General features: G+C 45.3%; 1 protein-coding gene across 1 annotated transcript in view; it reads right to left on the reverse strand.

Annotated features, from left to right (window-relative positions):
* Arhgap35 (Rho GTPase activating protein 35) overlaps positions 1 to 19,223 on the reverse strand; it is a 121,205-nt gene that overhangs the window by 2,464 nt on the left and 99,518 nt on the right. The window contains exons 4-5 of the mRNA XM_041655063.1: positions 8,293 to 8,370; positions 6,936 to 7,067 (exon numbers count right to left, since the gene is read on the reverse strand). Coding sequence (XP_041510997.1) covers positions 6,936 to 7,067; positions 8,293 to 8,370 — 210 coding nt within the window. The remainder of the gene's footprint in view (positions 1 to 6,935; positions 7,068 to 8,292; positions 8,371 to 19,223) is intronic.

Raw genomic sequence — 19,223 nt, forward strand, 5'->3', positions numbered from 1 at the left:
GTCTCAACAACAACAGCAAAATATAATGATTAAAAATGGGGTAAGAGGGGCTGGTGAGATGGCTCAGTGGTTAAGAGCACTGACTGCTCCTCCAGTGGACCCGGGTTCAATTTCCAGCACCCACATGGCAGCTCACAGCTGTCTGTAGCTCCAGTTCAAGAGAATCTGACATCATTATACCAATGCGCATGAAATAAAGTTAAATAAAGTTTTTTTTTAAAAAAAAATGGGGTAAGAAAGCCCCATCCCTAACCCAGAAGCTATTTCAATTGATAACTGCTCACAAATGAAATCATGGTTTTCTCTATCAGCGTCTCACTGGGTGTACAAATCACTCTTCAGGGCAGATCCCATGACCAGCAGTAGATGGCATTTCTGGAGGTTGTCTCCCAGTGCTTTGTCAGCCCCACCTGCCCACAACAAGTCCTTCCCATTCACATTATGGTTTCTCGTCCCATGTTTTTATGGGATTTCTGTGTGTGTCTCTGTGTTTGTTTCCTGAGTTTTTTCTTTCGCTTTTTTCTTCTGCTAGTTTGTTTTGTCCTATTCTGATTTGTTTTTAATTTATTATTATTTTTTTAGATGACTGTTTTCTAAAGAAAGAAAGGGCGGGGAAGTAGGAAGATCTAGGAAGAGAAACTATAATTAAAATATTGCACTAAAAATAAAATCTACCTGGGTGGGTGGTAGCACACACCAGTAATCTCAGTACTTGTGAGACAGAGGCAGGGGGAATCTCTGTGAGTTTGAGTCCAGCGTGGTATACATAATGTGTTAGTGAGTTCTGGGGCAGCCTGAACTACATAATGAGACCCTGTCTCAAAACAAAACAAATTTATTTTCAGTTAACAAAAGGCCTTGGCTTCCTGACTAGGAACCTTTACAGTAGAAGACGTGTCAGGCCATAACTGGGTGCGTCACACAGGAGTATGGTGCAAACTGGTTGCAGTTCAGAGCTCAAATCTGACTCAACCCTGATCTGGGTGCCAATCCTGTCAAGCACCCAGAATCTGTGAACCTGGGCAAGTGACACCTGAGGGCCACTCAGTCTCCTGTCTGTAATAGAGACTGGAGGCAGCGAGAGGTTCGAGGTAAGCTCAGAGGTAGGCACCTGCAGGAAACCTGAGCAACAGAACCTGTCTGCCTGTAAGATGACGGAAGTCACAGGACCTGAGGTGAACCAGTCAGTGCCAGTTTCTAACCCAAGAGTTGCTTCAGTGGTTCAGCCTCCATGGATAATCCATAGCCCCGAGTTTTAAAATCATTTGCTGTGGTGTTTCAGTAAGAAGTCTGTTTAGCATGAGGAAGCAACGGGGAGGGAGGATGAATGACTGACTACGTAAGAGCACATGAGAATCATGAGCAAGACTCACTTTCACTGACTAGAGTTAGTGCACCCCTTTCAGATGCAGGCTTGCCCAGGTCCCTACAGTACCCTGTGACACAGAACACAGCTGTGTCTCTTTTCATCAGGCACCTGTGGAGCAGTATCTTAGACAGCAGTCTCATGCAGGAAACAGCCCTGGCCTTCCCACCCGAGGAGCAGAAACAGGTGTGTCCTTTCTTTCTTCCTGGGGAGCCCTTCTTCTTCTTTTTTTTTAATATTTATTTATTTATTATGTATACAATATTCTGTCTGTGTGTATGCCTGCAGGCCAGAAGAGGGCACCAGACCCCATTACAGATGGTTGTGAGCCACCATGTGGTTGCTGGGAATTGAACTCAGGACCTTTGGAAGAGCAGGCAATGCTCTTAACCTCTGAGCCATCTCTCCAGCCCTGGGGAGCCCTTCTGATACTCATTCATGCCCCTCCCTTGGAGAGCTCATCCCCCTCCTGTGAACTCTTAAGTCAGACACCCAAGAAAGGCCTAGATGGTTCTTGACCTATATTCCCTCTCTCACCTGTTTGATTTTCTGCTGGTCCCTGCACTCATTAACACTGAGGAGCACCAAGTGTTTGGTGGGAGGACCACAAGGGGATCTTCCTAGCCAAGTTTGGCTCTGGGCCAAACTAAAGCATGGCTGATTCCTCCCTCTTAAGGTGCTGGGGATGGAACCTAGGACCTTGCACATGCTAGACAAACAGTGTACCACTAAGACAGATCCCACTCCACCACTGCCCTTTTTTATTTTGCCCATCCTCTTCTCAGTCAGTACCTAGCACGAGCTTCTTCCTGTGGAGGAGGCTAATATCTAACCATACCCAATCAAAAAGAAGCTGGTTTGAGCCACAACTGTCAGGACACCATTGCACCAATGGACACACCTTGCCAGGCAGGATGGGTGTTTTTTTTTTTTTTTTTTTGATAATTCAAGACAGGGTTTCTCTGTAGTTTTTGGTGCCTGTCCTGGAACTAGCTCTTGTAGACCAGGCTGACCTCGAACTCACAGAGATCCGCCTGCCTCTGCCTCCCGAGTGTTGGGATGATAGGCGTGCGCCACCACTGCCCGGTGGCAGGATGGTATTGTAACAGGCAGGGTTGAATGCTGGGTGAAACTGTTGATGTCTTTCTCCCACAGTAGCCTGCAAAGCACCTTCTAGCACTATGCAGAATAGCCAGCAGAATTTTCTGCTCAGGTGAGGTTCAACAACAGGATCTTATTGAGTTATGGTGAGCAATCAACCATTATGGTAATATCCTGTGATGTTCTGGATGCCTCCCTGACCAGTAACTCAGGGAGGTATCCCATGCCTGGCAATGAGATTTCATTTAGGATCCTTTGTCTTTTGGGAGACAGAGGATGCTTATATCTGCATGGTGTTATAGGGCCTGGAGGACCATTTCCCAGATGCTCTCTGTGTAATCCTCAGCAGACATCCAGGCAGAAAGTGGGGCTGGATCTCAGCTCTGCTCTCTGCTGTAGACTCCCTGCCGTTCTTGTCCAGTGAAAGGAAGGGAATGGGGCACTCAGGTGAAGTCTACATACACACAATGCAGCTGCTAAAATCTGAGTCTTCAGGAACCCATAACCCATAAGTAAGAGGAGAGGAAGTCAGGTCTATCAGGGACCTTATAAACACCCTTAGAGTGTACACAAACCAGGGCTCTAAAAGGCACTAGAGAATCTGGGACAAGAGAATTCAGAGTTTGAGGGTGGCTTGGACTATAGGAGACTTTGTCTAAAAACAACATAAAACAAAGAAACCAAACAAAACACAAACTAGTTGGGCATTAGTGGCACACACCTTTAATCCCATCACTCGGTTAGGCAGAGGCAGGTGGATTTCTAAGTTCAACGTCAGCCTGGACTACAGAGTGAGTGCCAGGACAGCCATGGCTACACAGAGAAACCCTGTCTTGAAAACCAAACCAAATCAATCAAACCAACAAAAACCCAAACTAAGGAAAAACAAAAAGGTATAAGAACTCATTTTGGCCATAAAACCTGGCAAGGACCCTGATTCCCATTGTCCCCACTCTGGCTGCTTACTGCCAGCCGAGTTCCAGGCTGGGAACTGTTGTTTTCCCTTCAGTGCCTAGAGTGGAGGTTGCTGACCGTCTGCATATTTATGCTACTGGAAAAGGAGAAAGCTGGGCAGAGGCTTGAGCAATGTAGGCAGGCCCCAGGTGAGTCCCTGTCTTCCTCCCATGTGGCACACAAGATTAAGGCTAAGGCAAGACTGGGACCACCCTCGGCTTGGTTTAAGAATAGAAAATTCAGACTATTCTGGAGGCATGATCACGCAGTAAGCTGGGCAGTGTTCCTTCTCTACCAGACTGTAGTTGAAACCATATCCTGTCTGTCACTGCTATGTGTCTCTGTCCACACAGGGCCCATTACACAGGCATATACTTGTAGTGAGGTACATAGCATCTCTGAGAAGTTATGTGGACAGATAAGAGAAAGCAACAACCTAAGACAGAATGGGAATAAGAACCTACAGGATAGTGAGGGTCACCTATCCCCAAACCTTGGCTGCCTCATCTGCCTACTGGAAAAGGTAGATGATAAGGCTGCATTGAGAACAATATCCCTTGGATGACCAAGCACTGGCAGCTACAGGTCCTTGGCCTGGAATCCTATACCCAAGGTGGGCCTAGTGCTAGGTCTCTTGTTGGTACAAAGCCATAGGAAGCCTGCGGGGAGCAGATGGACAAGGACTCTGGTCAGGGAAGGGATTGGTGGTGGAGAAGAGGAGAAGGAAAGAACATACAGCTTGGACACAAGTCTGGTTGGAATGAGGTGTAGGAGAAGGGAGAACACAGAGCCCCCCACTTGCTGCCTTAGAACTCAAACTTCTGCCTAAAGCCATAGTTTATGATTCCCCATTCTTACTACTCCCTGCCTCTCCCCCATCACAGAACTTTTTGCACTTGTAGTTCAGTTTGTTTGGGTCGGTCTACAGAGAACATCAGCTTCCAACCAGTGAAAGCAGGAACTCAAGTTCTAGCTTGCCAGTCCCCAGTCGTGTGATCTGGGCCTCCAGCCAAACTGTGTCACTCTGACAGCCTCGGGCTCCTCTGTACCATGGAGAGACAATCCTCTACCTCATTGGTGACTAAGAGCACACACCAATACCCAGCAAAGCCTGCTGCACACAGCAAGCAGCAATCTGTGATCGCTGTTGGTGCCTGAGTCTCCATGTGACCTTGACTAAGCTGGAAAGACAACTGGCAAATAGTCACACAGATTCCCCTGGTGGGCACTCCAGTAGTGTTTAATATTGTGAAATTCTGATGCTTACACAACAATCAGACAATGACCTTGTTATCTGTTGTGATGGGATGTGGAACCGCATGCAAGCCTGAATACACAGACATAGGTACTCTGAGGCAGTAAGTGAAAAGAACTGGTCAAGTTGCTGTTGCCATGGAAACCTGTGATACTATAGAGCATGGCAACCTTCCGTCTACTATGTTCCTTGACACAACTTTTTCATTGCCTGGTATCTGACTCAGCTAAGACCACCTCAATCAATAGAGCCCCATGCTCCACTTGCTGCTTCCACTGTGAAGTGCTGTGTCAGTGAGATCCCTTTCTCTCTACCCTCTTCTGTCAGGCTATCAAGAAAGGACAGACAAGAGATGGCCCAGCTGACTATCAGGGCCCAGAAAGCATACAATGGAGAGGAAGCTATGAGACTCCACCCTTCCAGGCTGCTATACAGTCTCCTTATGAGCTGTGGGAACCTACAGAGTGGGTGGCAGAAGCGTTGGGAGGAAGGGAAGTGGGCCCCCTATCAGCAGCACCCTCTCCTGGCCCTCCACAAACAAAAAGGTGCCATGTCAGCTGTTTCAAGAAACAATGGCATTATGTTGGGTGCCAGTACTCGACATGCCTCTAGATGGTGCCAGGTCAAGACAAATGTGAGAACTAGGTCTTTGACAGCTGGGTACCAACCAGTGAACCTCCTCTAACTTCCCTTAGAGAGACAGCATGAGTCTGATACGGGTACCAACTCCCAGGTAAATGGGCAAAAAGGAATGGCTGGCGGATGTGGAAACAGGCTGTGAGCAGGAAACCTGAGCCCTGCACCCTCCACAGCTGGGATAGCTTCCTTTGAGGAGCAGGGACTCAGGAATGGGAGCCCTTGACCTATAACCTTACCACAGTCTTGAGAGTACACTGCTTGAGTTGGGTAGTGATGAGCTAGACCAGAATACGAACCCACAAAGGGATACTCCTTTCAACAGTTGTGGAGGAGTTGCTGTTTCTCCCTTGGGTTTACCTTCTCTTCTCACAAGGGCAAAGGCTTCCTCTGGCTAAATAATAATATTAAGTGCCCTGTAGTGACAGCTCCAAGAGGCCAGGGCCTTCATGACACATGACAGACCCAGACAATAAGAAAGCATCCCACACAATGGTCATCCTAGAGCACAGGTTCTCAACTATCCTAATGCTGCGACCCTTTAATACAGTTCCTCATGTGATGTCCCAACCATAAAGTTATTTTCTGTGCTACATCATAACTGTAATTTTGCTACTATTAACTGTCATGTAAATATCTGATATGGGAACCCCATGAAAGGGTTGTTTGACCCCCTAAAATGGTTGTGAACCACAAGTAGAGAACCGCTGCCCTAAATACTGCCATTAAAACTAGAGGTTCTAAGTCAGGTATGGTAGCACATGCCATAATGCCAGTCTATGGGAGGTAGAAGCAGCATGATAAGAAGTTTGAGGGCATCCTGGAATATCTAAGACATTACCTCAAACAACCAACAAAAAATCCTGGAGTTACTTATGTGCTGCAGAGCCCTGTGATCCTCTGGCTAAGGCCACTGGAGGTAACCTTCACTAGCTTTCCTCCAACCCTCAGTACTTTTCTTCTCTTAAAATTTTTTAGATTTATTAATTTTATTTTGTGTGTTTTGCCTGCATTCATGTTTGTGCAGTACATGTATACCTGGCACTCTTAGAAGTCACAAGAGAGCTGGGCAGTGGTGGCGCACGCCTTTAATCCCAGCACTCGGGAGGCAGAGGCAGGTGGATCTCTGTGAGTTCGAGGCCAGCCTGGTCTACAAGAGCTAGTTCCAGGACAGGCTCCAAAGCTACAGAGAGACCCTGTCTCGAAAAACCAAAAAAAAGAGAGAGAGAGAAAGTCACAAGAGAGTGTTAGATTTCAGATATAGATGGTTGTGAGCCATCATATAGGTACTAGAACTGAACCAGGGTCCTCTGGAATAGCAGCCCATGCTCTTAAACACTGAGTCATCTTTCCAGACGTATGGCCTCAGATGATGGGTTTGCCCTATATGAGGCAGAAGGAAAGGGTCCAGGATAATCTACTTTAGAACAGAAGTTTCAGCTTTACCCCAAGGAGCAAACTAAGGGCAGACATGGAGAGTCAGCCATAGCAGAGGGACAGGGATGGCATCCAAGTCAGATGACAAATTTGGGGACCTGCAGCTGCCTTGGGGGAACACTCAGAAAAGTGTTTCTGTCAAAAAGGCAGGGCTGTCTGGAGTCTCTCTCCAGCTGCTGTACTCACTGTGTGCTTCCACCAGGTCAATCTGCATGCTGTATGGTACTAGGGGGTCTGGTAGCTCTGAGAAGAAACTCTTCATGGCCCCTGCCACAGTGTTCACAGTGAAATCTTTCTCTGCCAGGTCCAGATTGTGGTCTGAAAGCAAGTCAAGAAGTGAGACCAGATCCATCTAGGTTACCAGAAGCCACCAGAAAGGTCACAGAAAAGCTTCTAGATGTTGCCCAGGGTACAGACTACAGAGGAGCTGGCAGCCTGGGTTCACAGACATGACTGGAGAGGTTTCCTCTAGTCCCCCAGGCTACCTGCTCATCCCACTGGGTTCTGATGAGCTTCAGCTCCCCGCCACCTTACTTCCCTTTCTGCCAGCCATGTGGTCACTGTCTCATTCAGATCCTGATGAAGGGAGGAAGAATTCACCATTTCCATCCCCCTGGTTCTTCCCAGCCCATAACTCCACTGAACTCTCTTCTCATTTTCCCATTTTCCTTCTCTTTCTAGCCTCACTGTGTGACGATTCTGTAGGACTTGTTACAGATGGCCCGCAAGTGTCCCTTTCTGGACTACCAGCTGTTCAGATTTTTACAGGTACAGTCATGTACCACAAAACCACGCTGGTCAGCAAAGGTCCTCTAAGAAAATTCTATGTGGCTTATTGTAAGTGTACTATGTGACACTTGCCCAATGAAGAACACACTCTTGATGTTCAAATAGTGGCACATGATTATAAGGCATCACTTTCAAGTGGCTCATGACAGCAGCAGGTGAGTTGGCTGTTCCAGAAGCTGGCCCTCCTGTAACCTCCACTTTTCCCTATTGGCTGCTGAAAGTTGAGAGCAGAGTATTCACTGTTCTGCTGGCCTAGTAGCATGGCTTGGCATTCAGCGTGGGCACTTCTCCAATTAAGAGCTGAGTCGCTAGCTGAAAGCCTCTCACACTTGACCTCTCACAACTTAGGAGCAGGTTAGTCACACCCAAAGCTGGTGTGACTAAGATGTCTAAGCCCAGTGCCTCAGTTATCTTGAAATGTTGCTTCACTTTCTCTCCCACAGGGCCATTTTGTGGTTGATATAGACATCTCTGGTCTGTCAAAAAGTATTGGATCATTAATTCCCTGGGTCCAACTCAGGAAGACAAGGCCCTTCCAGAAGTGAGTCAGGGCCAGGGAAACCTCTAATGGTGGCTGTGGATGGCAATGGGAAAGCCTTGGCAGGGACAGTATGCTGACAGACCTGGCATCCCACGGCAGGGGGAGGGAGGCACACGTGGCCTCTGTGTCTGAGGCAGGAGTACCCAGGCCCTGTTGGCAATGCAGCCATGGCTCTGCTTTAGACTGGTAATGCACAGCCAGGCTGGGACTCACCTTGATCAAACTGTCTCTGCAGACTTTCCATTTCTGACTTGTTCCCACTGACCCGGTAGATGCCCTCAGTGCTCAGTCCTGTGGAGAAAGAATAAGCAGGTCCCATGAACCAGAGTTGGAGAGCAGGACAGGGGCTGACTGAGGAGGTCACAAGGTTCCCACTACAACAGAGAAACAGAGCTAGCAGTGCTTTCCTGCTGATGCTTCACTTAAAATACCACAGTACTGGGTCCCACCCTCCTTTTACTTTAAAGGCAAGGGCTCATGTAGTTCAGGCTGGCCCTGAACTCCTCATCTTCTTGCTTCCAGTTTCCAAGTGCTAGAAATGTGTTTGCTTCTACATTTGGCTTAGCACTTGCTGGAACCTGATATACAGACCAGGCTAGCCTCAAACTCCAGAGATCCACCTGCCTCTGCTTTCTGAGTGTGTAGTGTATCACAACACCCCGCCAACACCGCCCACGTTTTAATGTAGTCGTTTACAGTATTTTACTAAAAAAGAAAACTTGTATGTATGAGAATTTTTTCTGGGTATATGCCTGGTGCCAATGAAGGCCAGAAAAACAGTGCTGGAATATTGAACCCAGGTTCTCCTTTGGAAGAGTAGTCAGTGCTCTTAAGTGCTGAGTCATCTCTCCAGTTCCTTTACTTTTATCTAAAAACAAAAAAATCCAAAAAAACACAACTTAGTTTTGTATATGTGTACATATGTCACATGAGTGCAGTACCTATAGCATACAGAAGAGGCCACTGGATGCCCTGGAGCTGGAATTATAGGTAGTTGTGAACTGCCTAAACTTACGTTCTTTGAAAGAGCAGCCAATGTTCTTAACTGCTAAGCTGTTTCTCCAGCCTGTTTTTCTGTTAAAAATAAAGATTTAAAAAAAAAAAAAAAAAAAGCAGCCAGGCATACTGAGTTCTAGGTCTCCATGCATGAGATCCTGTTTCAGAAAGCCAGAATGGGGCTTGGAGAGACAGCTCAGTAGGCAAAGGCGTTGCCAAGGTCGATGGTTTGAACTTTTTTTTTTCTTTGAGACAGGGTTTCTCTGTGTAGTCCTGGCTGTCCTCGAACCCAGAGATCCTCCTCCCTCTGTATCCCAAGTGATGAAATTTAAAGGCGTCCATCACCACCACCTGGTGACAGACTGAGTTTAATGTCTGAAACCCACTTGGTAGAAGAAGAAACACTTAAGTCCACACCCAACAAAATAAATAAAAAGGGCTAGAAGTGCTTTAGTGCTAGAACACTTGCCACTATGAGTGGGCTTCTGTCCCAGTGCCAGAGGCACAGAAGGCAGAAAGGAAGGCGCAGTGTGCCTCACCTCAGTTGCTGCCTTGCTGTGCATTCAATAAGCTTTTCTTGACTCCAAAGAAACGAACAAACACTGTCCCTTCTTTCACATCCAGAGCACCCTGAGAACTTTTCCTATAAAATTCAGTGTGTTCATGTATTTAAAAAAAATAGCTCTTAGGAGCTGTAGTGTAGATCAATGGTAGAGCACCTGCTCTGGTTTGATCCCCAGCACCATAAAAACAAAAGCACAAAACAAGAATGTAGTGCACCAGGAGCTTAAAGATCTCAGTATACACAATGACTCTAGAAACAGTTCCATTCTAGTTTAGGTTCTCCTAGGCTTTCATTGGTAGAAAGCCTTAAGCGGTGTTTCTGCAGTGGTGGGGAGAAACTGCCCCCGGTCAAGTATTCTACCATAAAGCACCCCACACCACACCAAAGCCTAGGCTTGTTTCTCTTTTTTGTTTATTTTCGAGATAAGGTTTTTCTGTGTTAACAGTCCTAGATGTCCTGGAACTAGCTCTTGTACACCAGTCTAGCTTCGAACTCGCAGAGACCCGCCTGCTTCTGCCTCCTAAGTGCTGGGATTAAAGGCGTGTACCACCAATGCCTGGTACCTAGGTTTATTTCTTACTATTCACACTTAGGATTTCCCTCTGCAGTGCTTCTCATTTTGCACTTGAGAGAGGTCTTTGAGTATTAAATAATGTTCCTTTTCCTACCCCCTTTTCTATTACTTTTTTTTTTTAAAAGAAAAATTTTTTTCCATCCATCTTCCTTTCTGAAGAACAGCTCAAGTGGTTGTTGTAACTTATTTAGTGGCCTGAGCAATGCGAGTTCTCAGTGGCAAGAGGCACCCGTACAGCATCAGATCAGTATGCGAGCTGAAGAGCTGGTGGGGTTCATTCGACCAGACATCCTTCCCTTGGTAATAGCTTTTCTCAGCTCTGCTTGTTCTTCCTTCTTGACTTCTTCAGCATCCCTGCAGAGATGGTACTCATGGGAGATAGTGCCATGAATGTGCAGAACTTCTGGGCCCATCAACCACCATATCAGACCCACTGAGTGAACTCTCTTGTTGCATGAGACAGCAACGTCCACACAGCAGGAGAATCTGAGTCACACAGTGATGGTAGGCAGATTGATGTAAGACGCCTCAGTGAGGGGCTGGCAGTCAGCCCTGGGATCTGTCACCATCAGAAGTCATGACTTCCTTAAGTTCCTGAAGGCTGCTTAGATCTGGTAAACCAAGGACTTGGAGTGGCCACCGTTCTTGGAGACGATGCTGACATCAGAGCTTCTCTCAGGCCCTCTTCAGATTTATGATGCAAACACCATCGCCTTTTCTTTTGTAGATATGCTGTTTTAGTTCACAGCCAAGGTTGGGGCCACCTACTTGGTTCCCGATGTAAGGAATTTAAAGAAAACCCCTCCACCATTTGCAGGACCATCAAAGACTCTGGACATGGTGTGAAATTTTTTTAAAAAATTAAGACAGGAATCAAAAACAACATTGAGATGGGCATGGTGGCGCCTACATTTAATCCCAGCACTTGGGAGGCTAAGGCCGGCGGATATCAGCTGGGTCTATAGAGTGAGTTCCAGGACAGCCAAGGCTGCACAGAGAAATCCTGTCTTGAAAAACCACTACCACCACCAACACAAACAAAAAAACTAAACAAACATAAACTTGTATTCTTGTGTATGGGTATGTGCATGTGAGTGCAGGTGTTCTTGGAGGTCAGAGATATCAGGTCCTCTGAAGTTGTGAGCCACGTGGTGTGAGTGCTGACAATCAAACTTGCTGTGTCACCACAGGTCTTATACATGCTAGACAAAATCCCTATCAACTGAGCTACAGCTACAGTTTTTTCAAAAAACAATGTTAATGCTGCCGCTGCCAACAATGATGATGTCTCACTAAGTGGCCCAAGCTGGCCTGGAGCTCATGGTTATTTTTTTGCCTCCACCTTACAGGGATTATAAAAACATGCCATTCATTCTTCAATGACTTAAAGATGTCCTCAGACATATTTAACTTTCTACCCATTTCACACCTTAGATGACACATCACAAGTATACAGGTGGAACTGGATAACACTGACAAGCCCCAGGTATGTGCCAGCAGTGTCCAGTTTTCATGAACTAGTCTGAAATAATTTTCTAAACTCTCTTCCTTGTCCCTAAATATTAGCCCTCTTAACGTGGTGACACGATGGAGTCATATGTCCCAGGATGGGAAGGCACTTTTGGTACTGTATTAGAAGCCTGCAGCCTCCATTGGGTCAGGCATCCCCATTCTCTGCACAAGAGGGCAGAAAAGAAAGCACTCATTGGCTCTCTGGAAAGGAACCAGGGTGTGGGCTGCAGCTTCACTGCAGGATCATCACAGGGGCGGCACATCTGAGAATAAGAAGCTAGCTCCAGAACATCAATTAATCATCAGCTCAGCATTTCCTGTAAGCGGCCTGCCTGTTTGTTTTACCAAACCTCATTTTAAAATAGCAATCCTGCTGCTGTTGTACCCAACGCCACGGCATAATTTAGGAAAGGTATCATTAGCCTATGAGCATAATTTATTACAACTACCACTTAGAATCAATTAAAAACAAACAGTACTGAAAGCTGACTGTGCCTATCATGATGGCTAAAAGTGACCAGTGGGCTGGCAAATGGGTGGAGACCCAGATGCTGTACAGAGTACGGCCACTTGACAAGGACCTGAGACCACATAGAGAACAGAGAGGACTGAGCAGAGTCCCAGGCATACATACCAGAATCCAGCGGGGAATGCCAGGGTCATCACAAACACAAACAGAAAATTCTAGAGTGGCTCACACCTGCCAGCAGAATTCTTACTAGTAGTGGCTGGAATGCATTGTATCAATCAGAGAAATGGAGATTGAGGCACCTGTCTATCATAAGTCTCCAAAGAATCCTTCTATATTATAGCCCATCTCACCCAGCAGCCTTCCCTCTTTTAAATATCTCTATTGGTTTCAAGCATTTTCTCTGGGGGCTGAAGAGAGGTGGATCCTGGGGGCTGGCTATACAGCAAATCTAGCTAAACCAGCAAGTTCCAGATTCAGTGAGACCTAATCTCAAAAAATGAGAGCTAAGTGAGAAAGACACCTGATGTGTTAAACCTATGGCTTCTGCCTGAGTAAGTTGTGCGTTCGTGTACACACACGAAATAACAGAGTGGCCAACATCACTATTTTCAAGTGTCTGAACACTGCCATATACAACTGTCATGTTCCAACAGCTCTAGGAAGCAGATATATGACTAAGAATGGAAAATACAAGATGGCAAATATTCTCTCAATACATAAAGTAACTATTAATAGCCATGGATGTCATTTAAATGGCCCAGAATTTTTTATTTCCCTCCTTAGTGGATAAGCATCTGACTGGGATGCTGTTTAAGATTAGTATCTGGCCCAGGGAGGTGGTACCCAACAATAATCACAATAATGAACCATGTGCTAAGTGCTCACGCAGAATGAGGCCTTGGTGCTCAGTGCTGGTTATACATCTGTACAGTTCTCACAATAACTCCTTAAGGCAGGCTGCCACCAGTTCCACCAGACGGGAACACTGAGGTTAACAGATGAAGTAGCATATACAAGGTGGAAAGCTTTTACAGACATGATCTTCATTAACCCTGTTGTACTCTACCATTTCAGTTGGGTATTTTAATATACTCTGGCTCTCCAGTTTTTGAAATGTAGCCAGCATCAAGGGCAGGAGAGGGGGCTTGTATAGAACAGACAGACATCAATGCCCTGGTTTGCTTTTCAGGGGAACAACACAGTCCTAAATGTGGCTCTAGAAAGTGGCTACTACCTAAATTCCATGAGTATCAATGAAACCAAAGGGCAATCAATACAGGCAAAAAAAACAAAAAGATGCTTTAGGAATAAAGCTTGTTCAGGAAATGCTGTGGCTGCTTTAAAAAAAATTAAAATTAAAAATATATGTAACTTTAAATTGTGTATGTGTGTGCATAAGAATGTAGGCGACCCAAGGACCCAAGGCCAGGTGTTGGGTCCCCTGGAGCTGGAGTTATGAATAGTTCTGAGCCATTCCATTTGAGTGCTGGAAACCAAGTCTCTGGAAAAGCAGCACATATTCTTAATCATCACTTAAGCAATCTCACCACTGAATTTAACCATGGTTGGCCACACCCACACACCCAAGCCAGGTGTGGTAGCGTGCACCTTTCAACTCAGCACTCCAGAGACAGACAGATCTCCAGGAGTTTGAGGCCAGCCTGATCTACATAGTGGGAGCCTGTCTTGACTACTGTCCAGACTACAAAACAGAGAAAAGCAAGATCTATTCCTTCTTTCAGTAAGAAATTACTATTGCTTTTTGTCCTTTTGGCTATGACCAAGTGTGACACCATTAGCTTACTAAGCATGCACATGACAGGCAAGTTACTTTACAAAGGTTTTAGGCTTGCTCCAAGCTAGTTTGGCTATGAATGGCCCCTTTTCATTCTTCAACTATCTAGTTCCTGAGAGAGGCCAGCGGCATGTTGTCATACAGGAGCCTAAAACCTGAGGGGGAAAATTGGCTCTTGGCCTAACTCCCCTCTCATCCCAACACAGGGGTTTTCTACATAGCCTTGGCTAGCATGGAACTCACAGAGATCCAACTGCCTCTGACTCCAGAGTGTAGGGATTAAAGGAGGCACATACCAACATGCCCAGCTTTCTGGGCAAAATTTTAATATCCAAATGAGCTTTTTTTTCCACCACTGGCAGCACTTTTGGCCAGAAGTCCCTCTGTAAGGAACGTCCTTAAGTAAGGCTACACCACTGTTCCTGCACAACCACTCAGTTCTCTGGATTTTCTTTTTAACAGCGAATCAATACTTCCTCCGAGATAAACTTGGAGTTGCTTATGTTTTTACTTTCTATATTTGGATATAAAAAAAAAAAATCAGCACTTTAGCTTTCTTTCTTTCTTTTTTTTTTTTAAAAAGTAACTGATGCTGTTAGCATATTTTAAACCACTCTACTTAGACAGGATGGACAGCAAGCAACAGTGGGTTTTACTGAGGATTGGCTCTCTGGGGGCAGAGCAGCTCTTCCTTTGAAATACATGCTCACAGTCTGCTGCAGCTATAACTCCTGTAGAGATCTGCTGTGCACTGCCATCACCTCACCAAATAGTGTATGGGGTGGTAAGAGTTGGGTTAAAACCAAGAGCAAAAGTGTTGTATCCCCTTTCTTTGGGCACTGAAGGTACAGGCTCTATCTCAGTAGAGTGGTTTGTGTTTAGTGACATCTTGGCTGTCACTTGGTGTTTGGAATGGCTATTATCCTAATGTATGTAGCACTAGCAGGTGTGCAAGGGCACAATACTGAGTCCTACCTCCTGAGTTTCTCCATCTAGCTGCTTCTATAATGTGCATTCTTTTTTGCTTTCGGAGACAGGTTCTCATGTATCCCAGACTGTCTGTTTAACTGGGTCACATCCCAGCTCTGTGGCCTTGGACAAACAGCCTGTCCAAGTGTGACACCATTAGTTTACTAAGCATGCACATGACAGGCAAGTTACTTTACAGAGGTTTTAGGCTTGCTCCAAGCTAGTTTGGCTATGAATGGCCCTTTTCATCAGCGAAAAATTTGCTGTTTGGCTGATGGCTGATCTTGAACTCCCGATCCCCCTGCCACTACTTTCCAAGCGCTAGGATTACTTACATACTGTGACTCTGACTTTGTAGCCCATGTTTTTTTTTTTAATTATTTAGAAATTATTTATGTGTATGAGTGTTTGCCTGCACACATCTGTGTACCATATATGTGCAGCACTCTTGGTCCGGGAGATGGAGTCAGATCCCTGGAACTGATATTACAGATGGTTTTGAGACATCATCTGAATGCTGGGAACTGAACCCAGGTCTTCTGCCAAAGCAGCAAATGCTCTAAATCACCGAGTCATCTCTCTAGTCTCCAAGCCCCAGAATCTGCCTGTAGGCATAGCCTGCATTTTGAAACAGCAAAAAGCACTTAGAAACACTTGGTACCTAGGTGGGTGATGGTGGTGCACGCCTTTAATCCCAGCACTTGGGAGGCAGAGGCAGATGAATCTCTGTGAGTCCGTGGCCAGTTTGGTCTAGAGTCAGATCCAGGATAGCCAGGGCTACATAGTGAAACCTTTTTTCAAGAGGGAAAAAAAAGTGTGAATATTAAGATTATATAAATCAAAGGCATACTGAAATGCTATCAAAATGTCAATAATAATCACAGTTAAAATGGCAATAATAATCCAACTTTCAGGTGAAGCCCCACTATTGGTCAGACACTATACCAAGCTCTTAACTACAAGCAGATTGCCAAGTCCTACCAATAATTCTGACATATACTACTACTGTTGTTACTGGCTTGTAAGGCAGGAAGGTTTTCCTTGGGTTCATGTTTCACTGTGGTGGAGTGGATCTGTCTGTGGTCCCATGAATGAGGAAGCACAAACTAGTAGCAGATTGTAGGGATAAGTCCCGCCCCTTAAGGGGCGTGTTCGCCTCGGGCTAATGTCTGCCTATAAATTTGGCGAGCAAGCTCCGAGCTGCTCGCTTCTGCTTTCCTGGTCTCCGCGGGAACGGTGGTTCTGTAAGTCTATTTCTACATTAAATCTATATATATATATATATATATTTACACTCTGTCTGCATTCGTTTACGCCGCTACATTTTGGCGTCCAACGTCGGGCTATTTTGCCCCCGACTCAAGCGGGTAGCCCGCTAGCTAACACAGCACCCTCCCGGGTGCTGTTTTTCAGTTCGTGACTCCGGCCCCAGTGCCGAGTCCGAGACACACACTCGGCGACACAGGCCCATTCTGCCTGCCTTGGCTAAATTTTGCAGCGGAACCCCACTGCCTGAATTAGCAGAAGCTCAAGTACTTGCGGTTTTGCAACAAAAGCTGCCACAGTGTCAGATTTGGTCTGTTACAAAGTGACTTGGCCGGTTGTGGTGGCGCACGCTGGTAGGATTTGCTGAAGGAGGCAGAGGCAGGAGGATCACAAGTTTGAGGCCGGCCAGGCAGTGGTAGAGCACGCCTTTAATCCCAGCACTTGGGAAGCAGAGGCAGGCAGATCTCTGTGAGTTTGAGGCCTGCCAGGCCTTGGTAGTGCACGCCTTCAATCCCAGCACTTGGGAGGCAGAGACAGGCGGATCTCTGTGAGTTCAAGGCCAGCCTGGTCTACAAGAGCTAGTTCTAGGACAGGCTCCAAAAACACAGAGACCACCACTGGCAGGAACCGATCTTTGCAGGTAAAAAAATTTTTCTTTTATAAATAAAATGTCTGAACACATTACTGTTCAAGAATTTAATGATTTTTTTAATTGTACCATGTGGGAGATTTTACAAGAGGTGTCTATCACCCCACATATATGGATCCTTCTGGGAGTCGTAGTTTTCATTGGCACCAAATGGTTTGATAATAGAAATATGATAAAGTCTTTACGAGACGAATCCAGGATTCTTAAGGTAGAGATTGAACGCTTAAAAACAATTGAGAATGACAACAATCTTCTCAAGAATCAGTTTGAAGTTCTCCAGGCTGATAACAATCTTCTCAAGAATCAGGTTGAAGTTCTTCAGGCTGATGTTAAGGAGAAATTCATTAGTATGGAAGAGGGAACAGCTGATCTGGACCATAAGATTCAGTCCCTTTCTGTTGGAAAGGAAACATTAACTGAGAGAATCAAAACTGCTGAATGTGACAATCGGATTTTGTCTAAAGCTTATGACAGATTGACGGAAAGATTGTCAATACAAGAAGGCACGGTTTATGCCATAAAAATTATGTCCAAAGATGAGATGTTATCTCTAACGGACAAACTTCATACATTAGAATCCTCAATGAAGGCTTTGGAACATAATTCTGGACAGGAGTTTCAGACATTGCAGAAGGCAATGGTGAACAGAATTGAAAAGATTGAGGAATTTCTAAATTCTGATGAAGAAGAGCAAAGGGTAGAAAGGCAAATTTTAACTACATCTGTGGGTAAGTCTCTCCGGGACAATTTCCACAAAGCTCTACCTACAGCTCTACCTGCCTTTCCAGTAATAACAACAGAGAAGGTGATTGGTTCCAAAAACCCTAGGGTCATCAAGGAGGATACATGGGAGCCTGTGCGTATGAATGATCTCAAGGAAATAAAACAGGCTGTCATGACTTTTGGGATGCAAGCCTCTTTTGTTAAAGAGATGCTAAGATCTTGGGCCACGACAAGCAGAGCAACCCCCTCAGACTGGCTCCAGCTGAGCTCTGCGGTACTCGAGAGTGGACCGCAATTGAAATGGAAATGCTTATTCAGGCAAGAGGCTAGACTCTTAGAACAGCAGGAAAAAGCGAAGGGAATTGACATTTCCCTAGATCAAATTCTAGGTGAAGGGCCCTTTTCCGATCCTCAGGAACAAGCTAATTTGGATGAAAACACACTCTCCATGTGTACTACAGCAGCCTTAAGGGCTTGGGACAGGGTACAAGACCCAGGACAGAGAATGGAATCATTTGTCAGAGTTAAACAGGGTCAGAGAGAACCCTTTAGTGACTTTTTACAAAGATTAACTAAGGCTGTACAAATAGGAATATCTGACCCAGAAGCAAGACGTATAATGATTGAGTCTTTGGCTTATGAAAATGCAAATGTGGAATGCAAAAGGATTTTGGGTCCTTTAAAGCTCAGATCAGCGCCGTTGGAAGAATGGGTCTTGCATACACTCAATGTTGATACATTTGATTATGGCACTGAAGCATGGGTAGAAGAAGCAATTTCCAATGGTAAAAGGAGACACCAGAATACCAAATGTTTTAATTGTGGAAAAATGGGTCATATTAAAAGGAATTGTAAACAACGGGTTTTCAGAAATAATAATAATAATAATAATAATAATAATAATAATAATAATAATGCATCTTTCAGAAATAATAATAATAATGCATCTTCTAGAAATAACAGAAATAGGAGGACTCAGCCTTCAGGTTTATGTAGAAGATGTGGAAAGGGCAGACATTGGACGAATGAATGCAGGTCTACAAGAGATAGACAAGGCAACCTGATACAGCCGGGAAACGTGAGAGGGGGGGCCTCACAGGCCCCCATGGCAAACATGGTTCAGTCATATCCAGTTTCTGCAGAGAACGTGCCTCATCAGGACAATTAGGAAGCCCCATGCCTACTGTTACAAGCAATAATGATCAGAAAGATAAGTTACGTGTGTTTTGGCAAACTTCTATAAATGATCAAAGACCTAAACTGAGAGTGTGTGTAAATGGCATTTTTATTACTGGCCTGCTGGACACAGGTGCTGATGTAAGTATCATTACCCCAGAATCTTGGCATCCGTATTGGCCTCTTCAAAATGTAAATGTTCAGCTCCTGGGAATTGGAACCCTATCTCGAGTAAGGCAGAGCACGAGATGGGTTGAATGTATAGGGCCAGAGGGACAAATAGGAAAATTAAAGCCATATGTAGCCAATATCGCAATGAATTTATGGGGTCGTGACCTATTACAACAATGGAATACTGAAATTAACATTCCTGCTAAATCTAGAGCCTATATTTCTGAGAATAATATTAAAAGATATTACAAACTGAGAAAACCGGCCATTCGGGCT

Source organism: Microtus oregoni, unplaced genomic scaffold (assembly GCF_018167655.1).
Source record: "Microtus oregoni isolate MIOR12 unplaced genomic scaffold, Mior012 000006F_ref0000085, whole genome shotgun sequence".
NCBI classification, from domain to species: domain Eukaryota; kingdom Metazoa; phylum Chordata; class Mammalia; order Rodentia; family Cricetidae; genus Microtus; species Microtus oregoni.